Source organism: Quercus lobata, chromosome 8 (genome assembly GCF_001633185.2).
Source record: "Quercus lobata isolate SW786 chromosome 8, ValleyOak3.0 Primary Assembly, whole genome shotgun sequence".
NCBI classification, from domain to species: domain Eukaryota; kingdom Viridiplantae; phylum Streptophyta; class Magnoliopsida; order Fagales; family Fagaceae; genus Quercus; species Quercus lobata.
In genome coordinates this window covers 45,074,167-45,086,191 of record NC_044911.1, presented here as the reverse complement: position 1 = coordinate 45,086,191, position 12,025 = coordinate 45,074,167, and the positions used below count along the sequence as shown (strand labels likewise).

The window sequence follows — 12,025 nt, the reverse complement described above, 5'->3', positions numbered from 1 at the left end:
CTCAACTTCACATCATGGAAATTGAATAGCTTTTCAGGGCTCTTTAACTCTTTCTTGGAATTTTGTTTTGATGGAAAATGTCATTAATGCTATTTCCTCACAGCTAGAAACAGTCTATGGTGTCTAATATGGCGGCCTGTTGATCTTGATCTTCTTGAGAATAGAACGTTTGTCCATTCAAAGCTACGAATTTATTTCTATTTGTGGGTGTTTGCGTAAGTATCTTTTCTTTTACAACATAAAAATTTTACTTTAGTCTAATCTAAATATATATGTGTGTAAAACTCCTCGTTAGAGACTTAAACTTTGACCTTTACCCTCACACTTTACAAGAACTCATACTTGTGTTTGTGTATATATCTTGAATTGGACATACAACCATAAATCCAACTAAAAAACAGATATTTATTCACAACAAATTGAGACCCTTTAAGTAAATTAATTACTAAAAAAAGTATAATTAATATCTAATTTTATCAGTATATCATGCCTATTTTTATCTCAATCTTACCAAATTAAAATCCTATTTACTACTTTAATCATTTTCTATTTCTTCAGGAGTATTATTATCATATTATGGACATTAATATGACAATAAGATTATACTCTTTCTACTACTTTGCAACCTAGCTTTGGGTCAGAGACAGTACCACTCTTGCTAACATTACAGAGCAAAGCATCATGCCCAGTTAAAACTAAATGAAAAAAGCTATCAACTTCCTTTGTAAGAAGATCTACTAGTCCCTGTGAAAGTCCCTCTACTCTCCTTGCCAAATCTGAAATGGAATTCTGGAATGCTTCCACTTCAATAGGGTCCACACCATCTTGGATCATGGGATACAATTTCTTTACACTTGTATCAACTGCTTCGAGCTCTTTCAAAACTATAAATCTTCCACTTGAATATAAATTTCTAATTTCGCTATTAATGCTAGTTTGCAAACCGTTACAAGCTTGAGCCCACATATATTTGTCATCAACATTCAAATCAAACAACTTTCTTGCAAAACCAGAGAAGGCTGAAGCAAAGACACTGCAGGTAAATACTGTCTCCACCTTAACCCCATACATAGCACGCATTAAAACCTTCCCTTTGGCTGAGTTCTTCTTTTTTTTTCTTTTTTTTTGATAAGCTTTGGCTGAGTTCTTAACCTTGGGAAGATCCAGTGATTCCACAAGCTTGTTCAAAATGGTGGAACAGTTTTCAACTCTAGGGTTTTTTGAACTAATATGTTGTCTCCATGCATCAAGTGAAGATCGAGCCTTGATAAACTGCTTTGAACAGCTGGAATCCAAATTGTGCAGCACACACTGAAGCAAGAGATGGCCCTGGTTCAACCTTGAGATTTCAGAGCTAAAAGCATTGCATATATTGAGCAAATTCACACTGATGTCCAAGTATGCATCTATCCATTTCTCATCCTAGTCGCACATCGACAGTTCAAGCTCAGCTAGGAGGGTTAGTTTGGTCATTATGAGTTTCACAAAGCGAGAGCATCGCTAATTTCATCCATGAGAAGCTAAGGACTCCATCCTTGTCCTTTGGGTTAAGCTTTCTCAGCCTCCTTGCCAAGGTTTCCTCAAAATTGTTCAACAGTAAAAGAAGCCTTTTAGACAAATTGGAACCCTTGGGTGATATCATCCGGAAAGGATTTCCAAAATGGAAGAAGGGATGGGGTAAGTGATGTGGACGACTCATGTCAATAAATTAACTGCACAATAAAGTTAAAACAAGCAAGGATGACATTAGAAAAAGCATCAGAAAAACCATAAGACAAAGCACCAATTTCTTGCACCATATGAAAATAATTAATACAATTCAAAATTTTTGCATGTAGCATAAAATTCCTTGAGACAACAGCAGGAAAGTAATCATTTTAGCAAAGATGTTTCTACCAAAATACCTACCTATGGATAATAACTAGAACCAAACAAAATACTCAATGAATTCCATTTCCATTTCATGGATACTGGTGCAATTATCATTCTGAACTAGGGGTGTCCATGGAAACCGGCAACCCACCCAACCCGTCCGACTCGCCGCCACCTGATTCGACAACTCCGACGGTCGGACACGAGTTCCGACCTTACTAACCCGACCCCAGCGGGTTGGTTGTCGGTTTTTAATTTCAAAACCCGTGAAACTGACCCGAACCGAAATCCATTCAAAACCCGGCCATTTTTCCAGATTCCGAACATTTTTTCGGATTTCGACCACTTTTTTTCCAAATTTCGGCCACTTTTTTACTTAAATCCGTCAATTTTTGGCACAATAAACACCGGATCTAGTCAAACCAGTGATTTCTCATCACGATTTGCCAGAAATCTCGCTAGATCCGATGGGATCTCACTGGATCTTGGATTGATTCAGCAAGATCTCGCCGGATCTGGCGAGATCTCGCTGCATTTCGAAGCATTCTAATGATAATCAGGTTCACCCGAAACCGACCACCACTCGCCGAAAACCCGAATCGACAAAACCGTTACTGTTACGGGTCGATTGCAGGTTGAAAAACCACCCATCCGATCTTGTACGGGTCGGTCACGGGTTGGGCAAAAACCCGACCTGCCCGACCCATGGACAGCCCTATTCTGAACTAAGTAGAGATTTTATTTTTCAGATTTTAATAACCCACCATCAGGAAACAACAACAACCATGCCATCTCAAAATTTCTGGGTTGACTATGAAACCTAAACAAACTAGCCAAGATCCGCCACATGTAATCATTAGTTGATGAAAATTTAGATCTTGCACATTTCTTTTTTCTTCTCAGCAATATAATCAAGCTAGAACAGCTCAAGCAACAAACGTAAACAAATAGTTCAAAAATTATTAAGCCTCAACATTAAAGCAACATTAGTAAATCCTTGAGTACTGTCAATTTGAACGTGTCAATAATTTGCTCCTAAAAGGCACAGGATGTAAACCCGCAGGCAACAACAAAAATTTGCATCCATAATCAACAGTAGTACCTAAAATGCCATACACAAAGGAAGGTAGCAAATGAAACTACCCAATGGAACAAACCATTTAAACAAAAGGCAACCGAATCCCATTTTTCCAGTACTAAACCTTACATACCACTCTAGTTAGTGGTCACAACAAAAATGTGGGTAAGTCTAAAAAATCATATTTTGCCACCTTAGCGGAAATTCAAAATTCAGTCAAAATTTATATGGTACATATAAAGCCTTGCCTCTTTAACCCTGGGCAACCCTATGTTCTCCTGTTTATCCATGTGCTTCATACTCTTGGTGATTGATTAAATTCCTCTCTACTTTTTTTTTTTTTCCTTTTAATGCAAGTACTGAACTTTGCACTGACTGGACCACATCAGATTATCGCTGCAGTTGAGATGAGACTGACACTGGAAGAGGAAGGTGTGAAGAGTGGAGAGAGCAGACAATATCAAAATATACAGGCTTGGAAAAGAATGGCTTTTACAATTGTAAGTCCATAATTCAATTATCGCGATATGAATAACAGCTTTTACCTCACAGCACAGAAATTCCAGAAGAAATGCAGAGCTTTGAGTCAGCACCACCACTAATTACGCTGTCACCTTTCCACCAGTCATCACATAGTACCTGAATTAACAAAAGAGGCCACCGTATTAACGAAAACATTAGAATCTTTGTATTAAAGAAAAGATGAAATAGAGAGGCTAAATTTATACCTTGTCCATAACTCAAAAGAAATAATCCCTTGACTTCCTTCAAATCATATTCATACAACAGATCTAGATCCCATAATTTCCATTTTCACAGAGGTAGTCTCATGAACCCCGCTTTCAAGAGCAAAACCAAAACCAAAAAATTGAAAGACAAGGCTTCCCTTCTCTTCTCCTACGTTTGTTACAAATTTACAGCAAATAATTAAAAAAAAAAAAAAAAAAAAAAAAAATGAAGATCCAAAACCCAAACCCTCTTCTTGCAAAACAAATTATACATTAACAGCAAAAGGTTTCAACTTTCAACCATAAATCACTTGCATCCAAACATATACCATTAGAAATTAAAACAGAATCTATAAAATCATCCAAAACAAAGAGACAGAAAATCAAAATTAAAGAATAAACACATACCCAAAAAATAATAACTCAACTAACAGTTACATCTATGAATCATAACCCAAATTAGGCCAATCTGACACAAAAATTTCCTCTGGATGTTAAAAAAATAAATAAATAAATAAAATCAGCTAACAAACTTAGGTGCTATTTATTTCTTGACACCTGAGAATTCTTTGGGATTGTGTAATTCATAACCTCACAAGTTTCAAGAGCTTTGTGGGGAAGAAGGAATGGGGCAGGTGGGTGTAGGCTGTGAGTCGTGTGATCCCTATTCTAATGTGATATCCCTGTTCTGAAGGAAGAGTACACGCCAGCGTCAGACTGGGGTTGTCTTCCTCGTGGATTTCTCACCTAAGCTCTTCGCCGGCGTCGGACCGATGTAGGTCTTCCTCGTAGATTTCTCTGGTGGGCATGGAACTCTCTGAAGGCACAAGCGTACGGTGAGGAGTGAATAGAGAAGGAAAGGAAAAAAGAGTTGAACTTTGGTATTTATATGCTACAGTACTTTCAGCTCTGCTACAGTACCCGCGTTTGGTACTTTTCATCCGCTTTTTTCACTTATTTGCTACAGTGTTTTCAGCAATAAGTTTTTAGTTTCAACAAAATAAGTTCTATCCAAACGGACCCATAGATAGAAAAAGAAAAAAAGAGGAAGAGATGAAGATCATGTCCCAAGTGTGAGTTCTTATGCAAAGCATCAAGTTCATCAAACATAACTTGCCACCAAAGAGGGTCAATATTGGCCTCATGAGTGGTAAGAGCAAAGAACTAGTGATAATTAGTATGGACAAAATCTGGTGAATCGATATCAGGAATGGACAAGCTAGAGAAAGCAATAGACTAAATGTGACTAACAAGCATATGAGACCATCAACCGTATAAATGACAAGATAGAAGTTACTTATTTTTACAACCTAGAATACACATAATATATACCCAAGAATATATATACCTAAAAATAGTTTTTATTTATTTAAATAATTATTGTATCCGTGTGGTGCTGTGTCCTAGTATTTCAAGAATTGACAGATCGTTGTGTCTCATGTCATGTAGTAACCCGTATTGTGTCAGTACTTATACCTCATAAGTGGCAAGATGTTGACATGATAATGTCGTGACAAAGTGATGATGTAGCAGGATGTGACTAGTAGTGTGGCTCCGATATTGATGTTACTGATGACATTGTCTATGGCTAATATGGCAAAATGTCGTTAACTTAGACACATGGTCAAACCAGATTTGCTGTGCTCACTGAACATGTGGGGTGCATAAATGAGACTATCAGTCTGTAGAGAGAGGCGTGTGGATCCACTCACTTGCAGAGACTTCTTAGAGGTGTGTGAGTACTCGTGAGAATCAACTCCGGCTTGAGTCGTGTGGCAGACCTTCAAATGAGGAACTTTGATTCGTGGAGGTTTGTAATGTAGCTCAAGGTATGTATCAAGGTTTAGGCTATAAGGAAGGATGTGACTTTGATACCATGATAGCACTAAACCTTGTTTATGTAGCTCTCATCTCATATAAACTCTTCAATGAGTACTTTGTAAAGTGGAACAAAGTGAACAAGAAAAACGTAGCATTTTGAGCTTTGTATGTCATAAAATAGGCAAACATTAACCACCTGAGTTTTCAACTCTGCAATGCTTTAACATAGAGACATCCAACAAAAAAATCTTCTTCATTCTCTTAATATGTGCTAAAAAATTTGACGTTACATTTTCCCCAAAGACACTTAGTTAGGGATTCAATCCTCCACTCTTTGCCATACTACATAACAACGTTTGTGTGCTTACAATTTTACTTGTGTGACAGTTACACTCAGACTGGACCCTGGAGATCAGCTCTCCCTCTATAGCTATCCGACCGAATCCTTCTTTTTGTTCTCTATATTTAACTTTTGATAAAAGTGAGAACCAAAGAAATTAGGCCACCCCATCACATCCCCAAAACATTAAAGAAAAGGTTCAACCAAATCAGAAGGCCTACAAGAACCAGAAAATCTTTCATTTCCAATTGAAATTATATACTCCATTGGAGTTAAATTATCAACAACTCTCCAAGAAAACTTAAAGAGTTAACACTTATTTGAAACCCAAAAAAGGTTTTTTGGGTAGAGCGACAAATTGAGAATATAAACAAAAATAAAAACCAAAGCAAGCAAGAAACTAATAGTCGTCAGCACCTTGTCATAATTCATGAATTAAACAAGAGCAGCACAAAGAACAAAAGTTCATAATTCCAATTTCATCAAGCGATGACAATTTAAGAGAAAATGAAGTGAGAATGAAGTTCCAATTCTTCATATTTCCAAGCATTAAAATAAACAATTAATGCAGTGAAAAAAAAAAGTAACTGCATAAAAGCTCATCAAAATATTGCTAGTGATCAAGAACAATAGTTGAAGTGATTCAGAGGGTGAAGAAGCCGTACCATTTCCATGTAGCTGTACATGCCTACATGTTGATGGTGAACTTCAGTCCTTGTTAAGCAAGTCTACAAATCAAAGCAAATAGCAGATTCATAATGACATAATTTTAGAAAAAAACCATAAATAATATTGAGAGAGAGAGGGTATCAGATTGAAAGACAGTGAGAAAATAGTGGCAGCAGGGGTAGAGTACATCAGGCAATAGCAACACATGACACCAACAGCAATGCTGCACTGCTCTATCAGCTCAGAAACTTGAAGAAGAAGCTGACTGGGGTGGGCTACATTGGAATTTTTGCGTTTTTCAGTAGATTCCTACAGGTTTAGGAATAAGAAAACCACCTGTTTTGGTGGTGGTGATTAGTTTCTCATGTTATGTGCTAATGTGGTGCCCACTCAAAAACTATAGGCTTTAAAAATAAAATAAAATAAGTGCCCAACTCTTGCACAATTCTCATCTTTTTTCATTCCTGTCTTAAAATGCTGAATTGTTGTTTAGCAACGATATCTCATGCAATCACTTGCTACTAAAAGGGTTTCATGTCATCATTTTTTCCCTGGTGGAGCATTTTAGTCAAGTAGAAAGGGTTCTCGGTAGATGCTAGATGATAATCTGAATAAACAAAGAACAACAGTTTTACGGCATAACTGAACAGTAAAGTTTAGTGTCTAAATGATGAAACAGAGGGATTTTCATGATGGATGCTTGATTAACAGGAACATCAAAAGGGGTTAACAGACTAAATTCACTACATTAACAACAATGTTTCCCTTTAAAATACTTATTAACTGACATGATGCCATCCAAGCTTCACTTCTTACACTAAAGAAGGGATAGTAAACAAATGATTTTCTCCTCTTTTTTTGTTTTTTGTTTTTTTTATTGGTTTCCCTTCCATTTAAGTAAAGCAAATCCACATCTTTATCAACTGAGAACCGTCCTTCAATTATTTAACTCAAACTAGGCAGAACTTGAGGAGCCTCTTCCTACATCATAACTGGAGCACTACAACACAAAACCTGATTCAAATAGAAGGGAATGAATGTATCATAAACCCTGCAGGAATTGAGGTACTTATACCACCTCCAAATAAAGACAATATATACAGGTACAAGTACCTTTGTTGAGGTACTTCCACCATCTCCATCAAGCCAGTGTTTAAAGGATATATCCTGGAAAAAGCTCAACCATCCTTGCAATCTCATCCTTCAATATTAGCATCAATCTGCAACAAATAAATCAAATGAAAATAAATAAATCTATACAATTACAATTGCTAACCACATGAAGAATTATAAGAGCATGCTTAAATTCTAAAATTCATGCATATCAGCTTATAGCACATATTTTCATATGTTTTCTAAGGAAAAAAAAAAAAAGAAGAAGAAGAAGTTATTGAAAATTAGCTGCTGTTATTTGTATTCTAAAAGCAAACTTTTTGATCAACATTCAATGGAAGATCCCATCATGTTGACAACAATTTAACCTTTTGTGTAAGCTATAGTATACAGTACATATATGGTTCTCTCTGTTAGCTCATCCTCAAAAAAAAAAACAAAACAAAAGGTAATTAAATAAAGTTGATAACTAAATTAGAGGTCTCAGGATTGAGAAACAGCCTTCCATTTAGAGAGAACAAATACAGTAGATATGTTTTATACAATTTACATCTCAACTGATGCAGTTTAAGCTTTTATAGTTTGGTATTAACTGAGTTGAACAAGCAATGTGACCAAGGTTTAAAAATATATACCAAAAATCCTGAATTGACAACATAATATCACAAGAAAAAATCCAGAAGACCAAATAAAAATTAAATATAAGCAAGTAGTCAGAATGGAGATCATAGCTAACAATATTACCTTCAAGATGTCTGCCAAGAGATTTGTAGCTTAGTGGCATAGCCTGATCTCCTCAATAGATAACAATATTACCTTCAGGATACCTTACAAAAATACAGATGAATCTCTGAATTATAGAGAAAAGAACCCGTACCATCAGTTCAATCTCAACCCACTGAAGCAGCCATGTCAGAAAGGTCCTCAGAGACAGATGTGCCCACAAATGGGTCATTTTCCATATAACCTTTTAAGAGCAATAAGCTCTCACCATCTACTTTCAGACCTGGGACATGTTCTTCAGACAAAGGGGCACAGATTGCCTTAGCTGGTATCAACCCGAGATCTCTCATCTCAATTAAGAGATTAACAGCTGAATTAGAATTGTGTGATCTACAAAGAAAATTACATAACCTAAAGTAATTATTGCAGCTCAGTTCTACCCTTGCATCAATCATCTCTTGTAGCAACTGTATCACCATTTTAAGATCTCTTTCTCTACAAGAAATATAGAGTATTACATTATATGTGCGTGCATTGGGAATTACACTGGCCTCCTTCATCTGGTTATACAGGGTGCAAGCCTCTCCAGTTCTACCACTCTTAAGAAGTCCATGGATAGCAACTGTGTATGATACAGCATCGAGTGGATACTTCTCTACAACTGCTTTCCTAAATACTCTAATGGCTTTATAAAGTTTACCAGCCTTTATAAGTCCATCTGTAATTACAGTATGGATGTAAGCATCCTGATCAGGATAATTCACAATGATCCCATGGTAAACATTAATTGCTTCATCAATTCTTCTGGCCCCACATAGACCACTTAGTAATCCAACAAAACTATATTTATCTGGTGTAAAACCTCTATCAAGCATATCATTATATAACTCAACAGCAAGATTTGGAAACCCTGCTTTACAAAAATAACTAAGAAGTGCATTACCAACTACTAAGTCTGCTTCTATGACAAGTCCATGGACAAACTTGGGTAAGAGAGAAAACCTCTTAGACAAACATATGGTAGATAACAGAGAACAGAATGTATAAGAATCAGGTGCCACTTTTTGAGTTTCTAAATTTACAAAAACATCAAGCGCATCATCATACCTTCCAATCTTGGAGAAACAATCTATTAATACATTACAAAGAACCAAGTCAGGGGCATACCCTTTGGATTTCATGATATTTAAAACATGGAATGCATCACCAACCATTTTTGTTTCCATAAGTCCCTTAATTAAAGTAGTATATGTTACAACATTAGGAGAACAACCAGTCTTACCCATCTTCTCCAATAAACTACACGCAATATCAATTCTATGCAACCGGCAAAACCCATCAATGAGTATACTCCAAACATTCACAGATATTGGAATGCCCAAAGTAACCATTCGACCCAACACTTGATATGCCTCCACTAGCTTACTCAACTTGCAAAAACAATTCAACACCATCTCAAATGTCTCAACATTCGGGTAATACCCCATTCCCAACATCATTCTAAAAACCTCCCAAACGCGAACCAAATCATTCAACTTACACAAATTACACAATGCAATATTAAATGTCAAAAAGTTAGGCAACTGGGTCTCCTTCAAAACCTTAATGGCTACATCGACACGCCCAATCTTGAACAATACATCCATAATTACATTACGTGCAAACGTGTTAGGCTTAAAACCAAAGCAACCCATTTGCTCAAAAGCCTCAAAAACCATGTCATACATTCCTCCACGCCAATAAATCCTCAACAAAAGCAAAAAAGTTTGTGCCTTTGTAACACACCCAATACTCTCTAATCCCCTAACAACCCCTCCAACAGTTTCATACCGATGCATAAGGCGGTTAACCACAGCAACCATGTGGTCAAACGCAGTCGTATTATGAAAGTAGCTGGGTTGCTTAGCACACCATAAGAAGAAGCTCAATGCAATCAAATCAGAAGTACAGTTCAGTAAGGTGGAATGTACAATCTGATGAGTGAGAGTGATAAAGGGATTGTTTTTCTCCGGAAAATGTTGATTTTCCAGGAATTTTTTACTCTGGGTAGTTGGGTTAGGTACACATACCGTTGCCGAGGAGAGAAAACGAAGTGGCAGAACTGAAGCGATGAAGAGGCGATTTGGGGTTGGGTGTAGCAAACTCCACCTATAAAATCTCCATAACATTTCCAGGAAAATTTAATTTTCCCAGAAACCAAACGCGACATAGGAAGCGAGTAGTAGAGTAGAGAGCTGTAAAGGGTTTTTGAAAATCTGTGTAAAACTAAAACCCTACAGAAAAGAGAGAGATGATGGATCGGGTTACCAAAGTGTGTATTTGTTTCCGGGTCAATGGACTGTCCTAATGATGAATTCTACTGGGCCTCAATCTGGTGAATTTTAGGCTGGGCCTAGTGGGTTGTGTGGGCTCTCAACTACTGCACACGAACCCACAATTGCATTAGGTCTATGGAAGTAGGAAAATCCATATATTAATTTTCATTCCATTCTCTCCTCCTAAATAGAGTGTTGGGACGTAGGACAAGTGTGGTCTCCCCATCTCTGCTTCAACAATGACCACTCTTCTTCTCTCTAAAAATCGCTGAACAAGCAAAGATAAATTTGTCAAAATTCACATTCGACAAAAATATATTGAGTGAAGATGTAGTTATTGATTATCAAAAAAAGTTTGTAGGCAAAATTTTTCCTAAAAAAAAAAGAATAATGACTCTTTAACTTTATTTATAGCCCTTATTATTATTTCACCATTTCTTTTTCTTTTTCTTTTTTCCAACAAGGGAAAAAACAAAATAAAAATATTACTTTTTTATTAGTTATGAATAAATTCTAAATGACTTGCCCGTAAAATAATTATTTTATTATTAAATTGATCTTACTTACTTAATAGAGTTCAATAAAATTTCGAGCATGCATGAGTGCCTTACACCTTCCCATACAATGTACATGACCCTCCAAATTTATCTTTTTTGAAGTATAGACCAATTTATCTTAACAAAGGTGCATTCCAAAATTCTTTAGCAAAAACACAACCCAAGTCAAGTTTCAATCATATTTGCAATGCAAACCACCAATGAAAATGAATATGAGAGATATTTGGGGCTATCAACTATATATGGTGAGACATATTCAAAAGTCTTATACCGTAGTGGCATGGCATAATCTCTTTTTTAAAGAGAATTGGGATTCAAATCACTCTCTCTTATTATTGTAACTATCAAATTATTAATGTAAAAAAATGGAGCTATGATGGGACCTACTAAAATATACTGGTAATTTTTGCAACAACCAAGACTTGATTGGTTATCACTTAAGACAGCAGTGTTATAATGTTGTAAAGAACTTGTCATTAGGGTTCATTTTATAATCCGTAATTGTTAATGTAACATGCGCTAAGATTATGAAAGAGAGAAATAACCATTGTATTGCATTGTCCTCCGTTTAATGAATTTCTCCTCCTCTTGATCTGTTGATCACCGTGGGCATAAGCAAATCAAACACAAACTAGCTGTCTACAAACTCTAGTCTTTTCTTGAATGTAGATATGTTTGGGTTAGGAGAATTCGCAACTCTGCTGCTCATACAGCAGCAAAAATAGCAATGAACTCCTACTCTTCTTTTTGTTTTAACAAAGACAATCTGCCAGTGCCCAGTAGTCTTATTCTCTGTTCTGTTCTTCTTC

General features: G+C 36.3%; 1 protein-coding gene and 1 pseudogene across 12 annotated transcripts; both read right to left on the bottom strand.

Annotated features, from left to right (window-relative positions):
- Nucleotides 1-434: 434 nt before the first annotated feature.
- Nucleotides 435-1,712, bottom strand: LOC115955737 (annotated as a pseudogene).
- LOC115955733 (putative pentatricopeptide repeat-containing protein At1g16830) lies at nucleotides 1,469-10,610 on the bottom strand. 12 transcript variants are annotated; one of them, XM_031074027.1, is made up of 6 exons: nucleotides 8,366-10,610; nucleotides 7,622-7,728; nucleotides 6,505-7,522; nucleotides 3,679-3,847; nucleotides 3,496-3,589; nucleotides 1,469-1,712 (listed from the first exon to the last, which is right to left on the bottom strand). In XM_031074027.1, the coding sequence occupies exon 1, from the start codon at nucleotides 10,510-10,512 to the stop codon at nucleotides 8,512-8,514; it is 2,001 nt and encodes a 666-aa protein (XP_030929887.1). In that variant the 5' UTR covers nucleotides 10,513-10,610; the 3' UTR covers nucleotides 1,469-1,712; nucleotides 3,496-3,589; nucleotides 3,679-3,847; nucleotides 6,505-7,522; nucleotides 7,622-7,728; nucleotides 8,366-8,511. The 12 variants fall into 12 exon arrangements, with proteins under 12 accessions (XP_030929887.1, XP_030929886.1, XP_030929888.1 ...); XM_031074026.1 differs by lacking the exon at nucleotides 1,469-1,712 and adding an exon at nucleotides 2,938-3,369; XM_031074028.1 differs by lacking the exon at nucleotides 1,469-1,712 and having other exon boundaries at nucleotides 2,938-3,589; nucleotides 6,505-6,567; nucleotides 6,696-7,522.
- Between the last annotated feature and the right edge of the window lie 1,415 nt (nucleotides 10,611-12,025).

Excerpts from the sequence above, each read along its gene's own strand:
- LOC115955733 (XM_031074027.1), bottom strand. The coding sequence starts at position 10,512 with ATGTTATGGAGATTTTATAGGTGGAGTTTGCTACACCCAACCCCAAAT.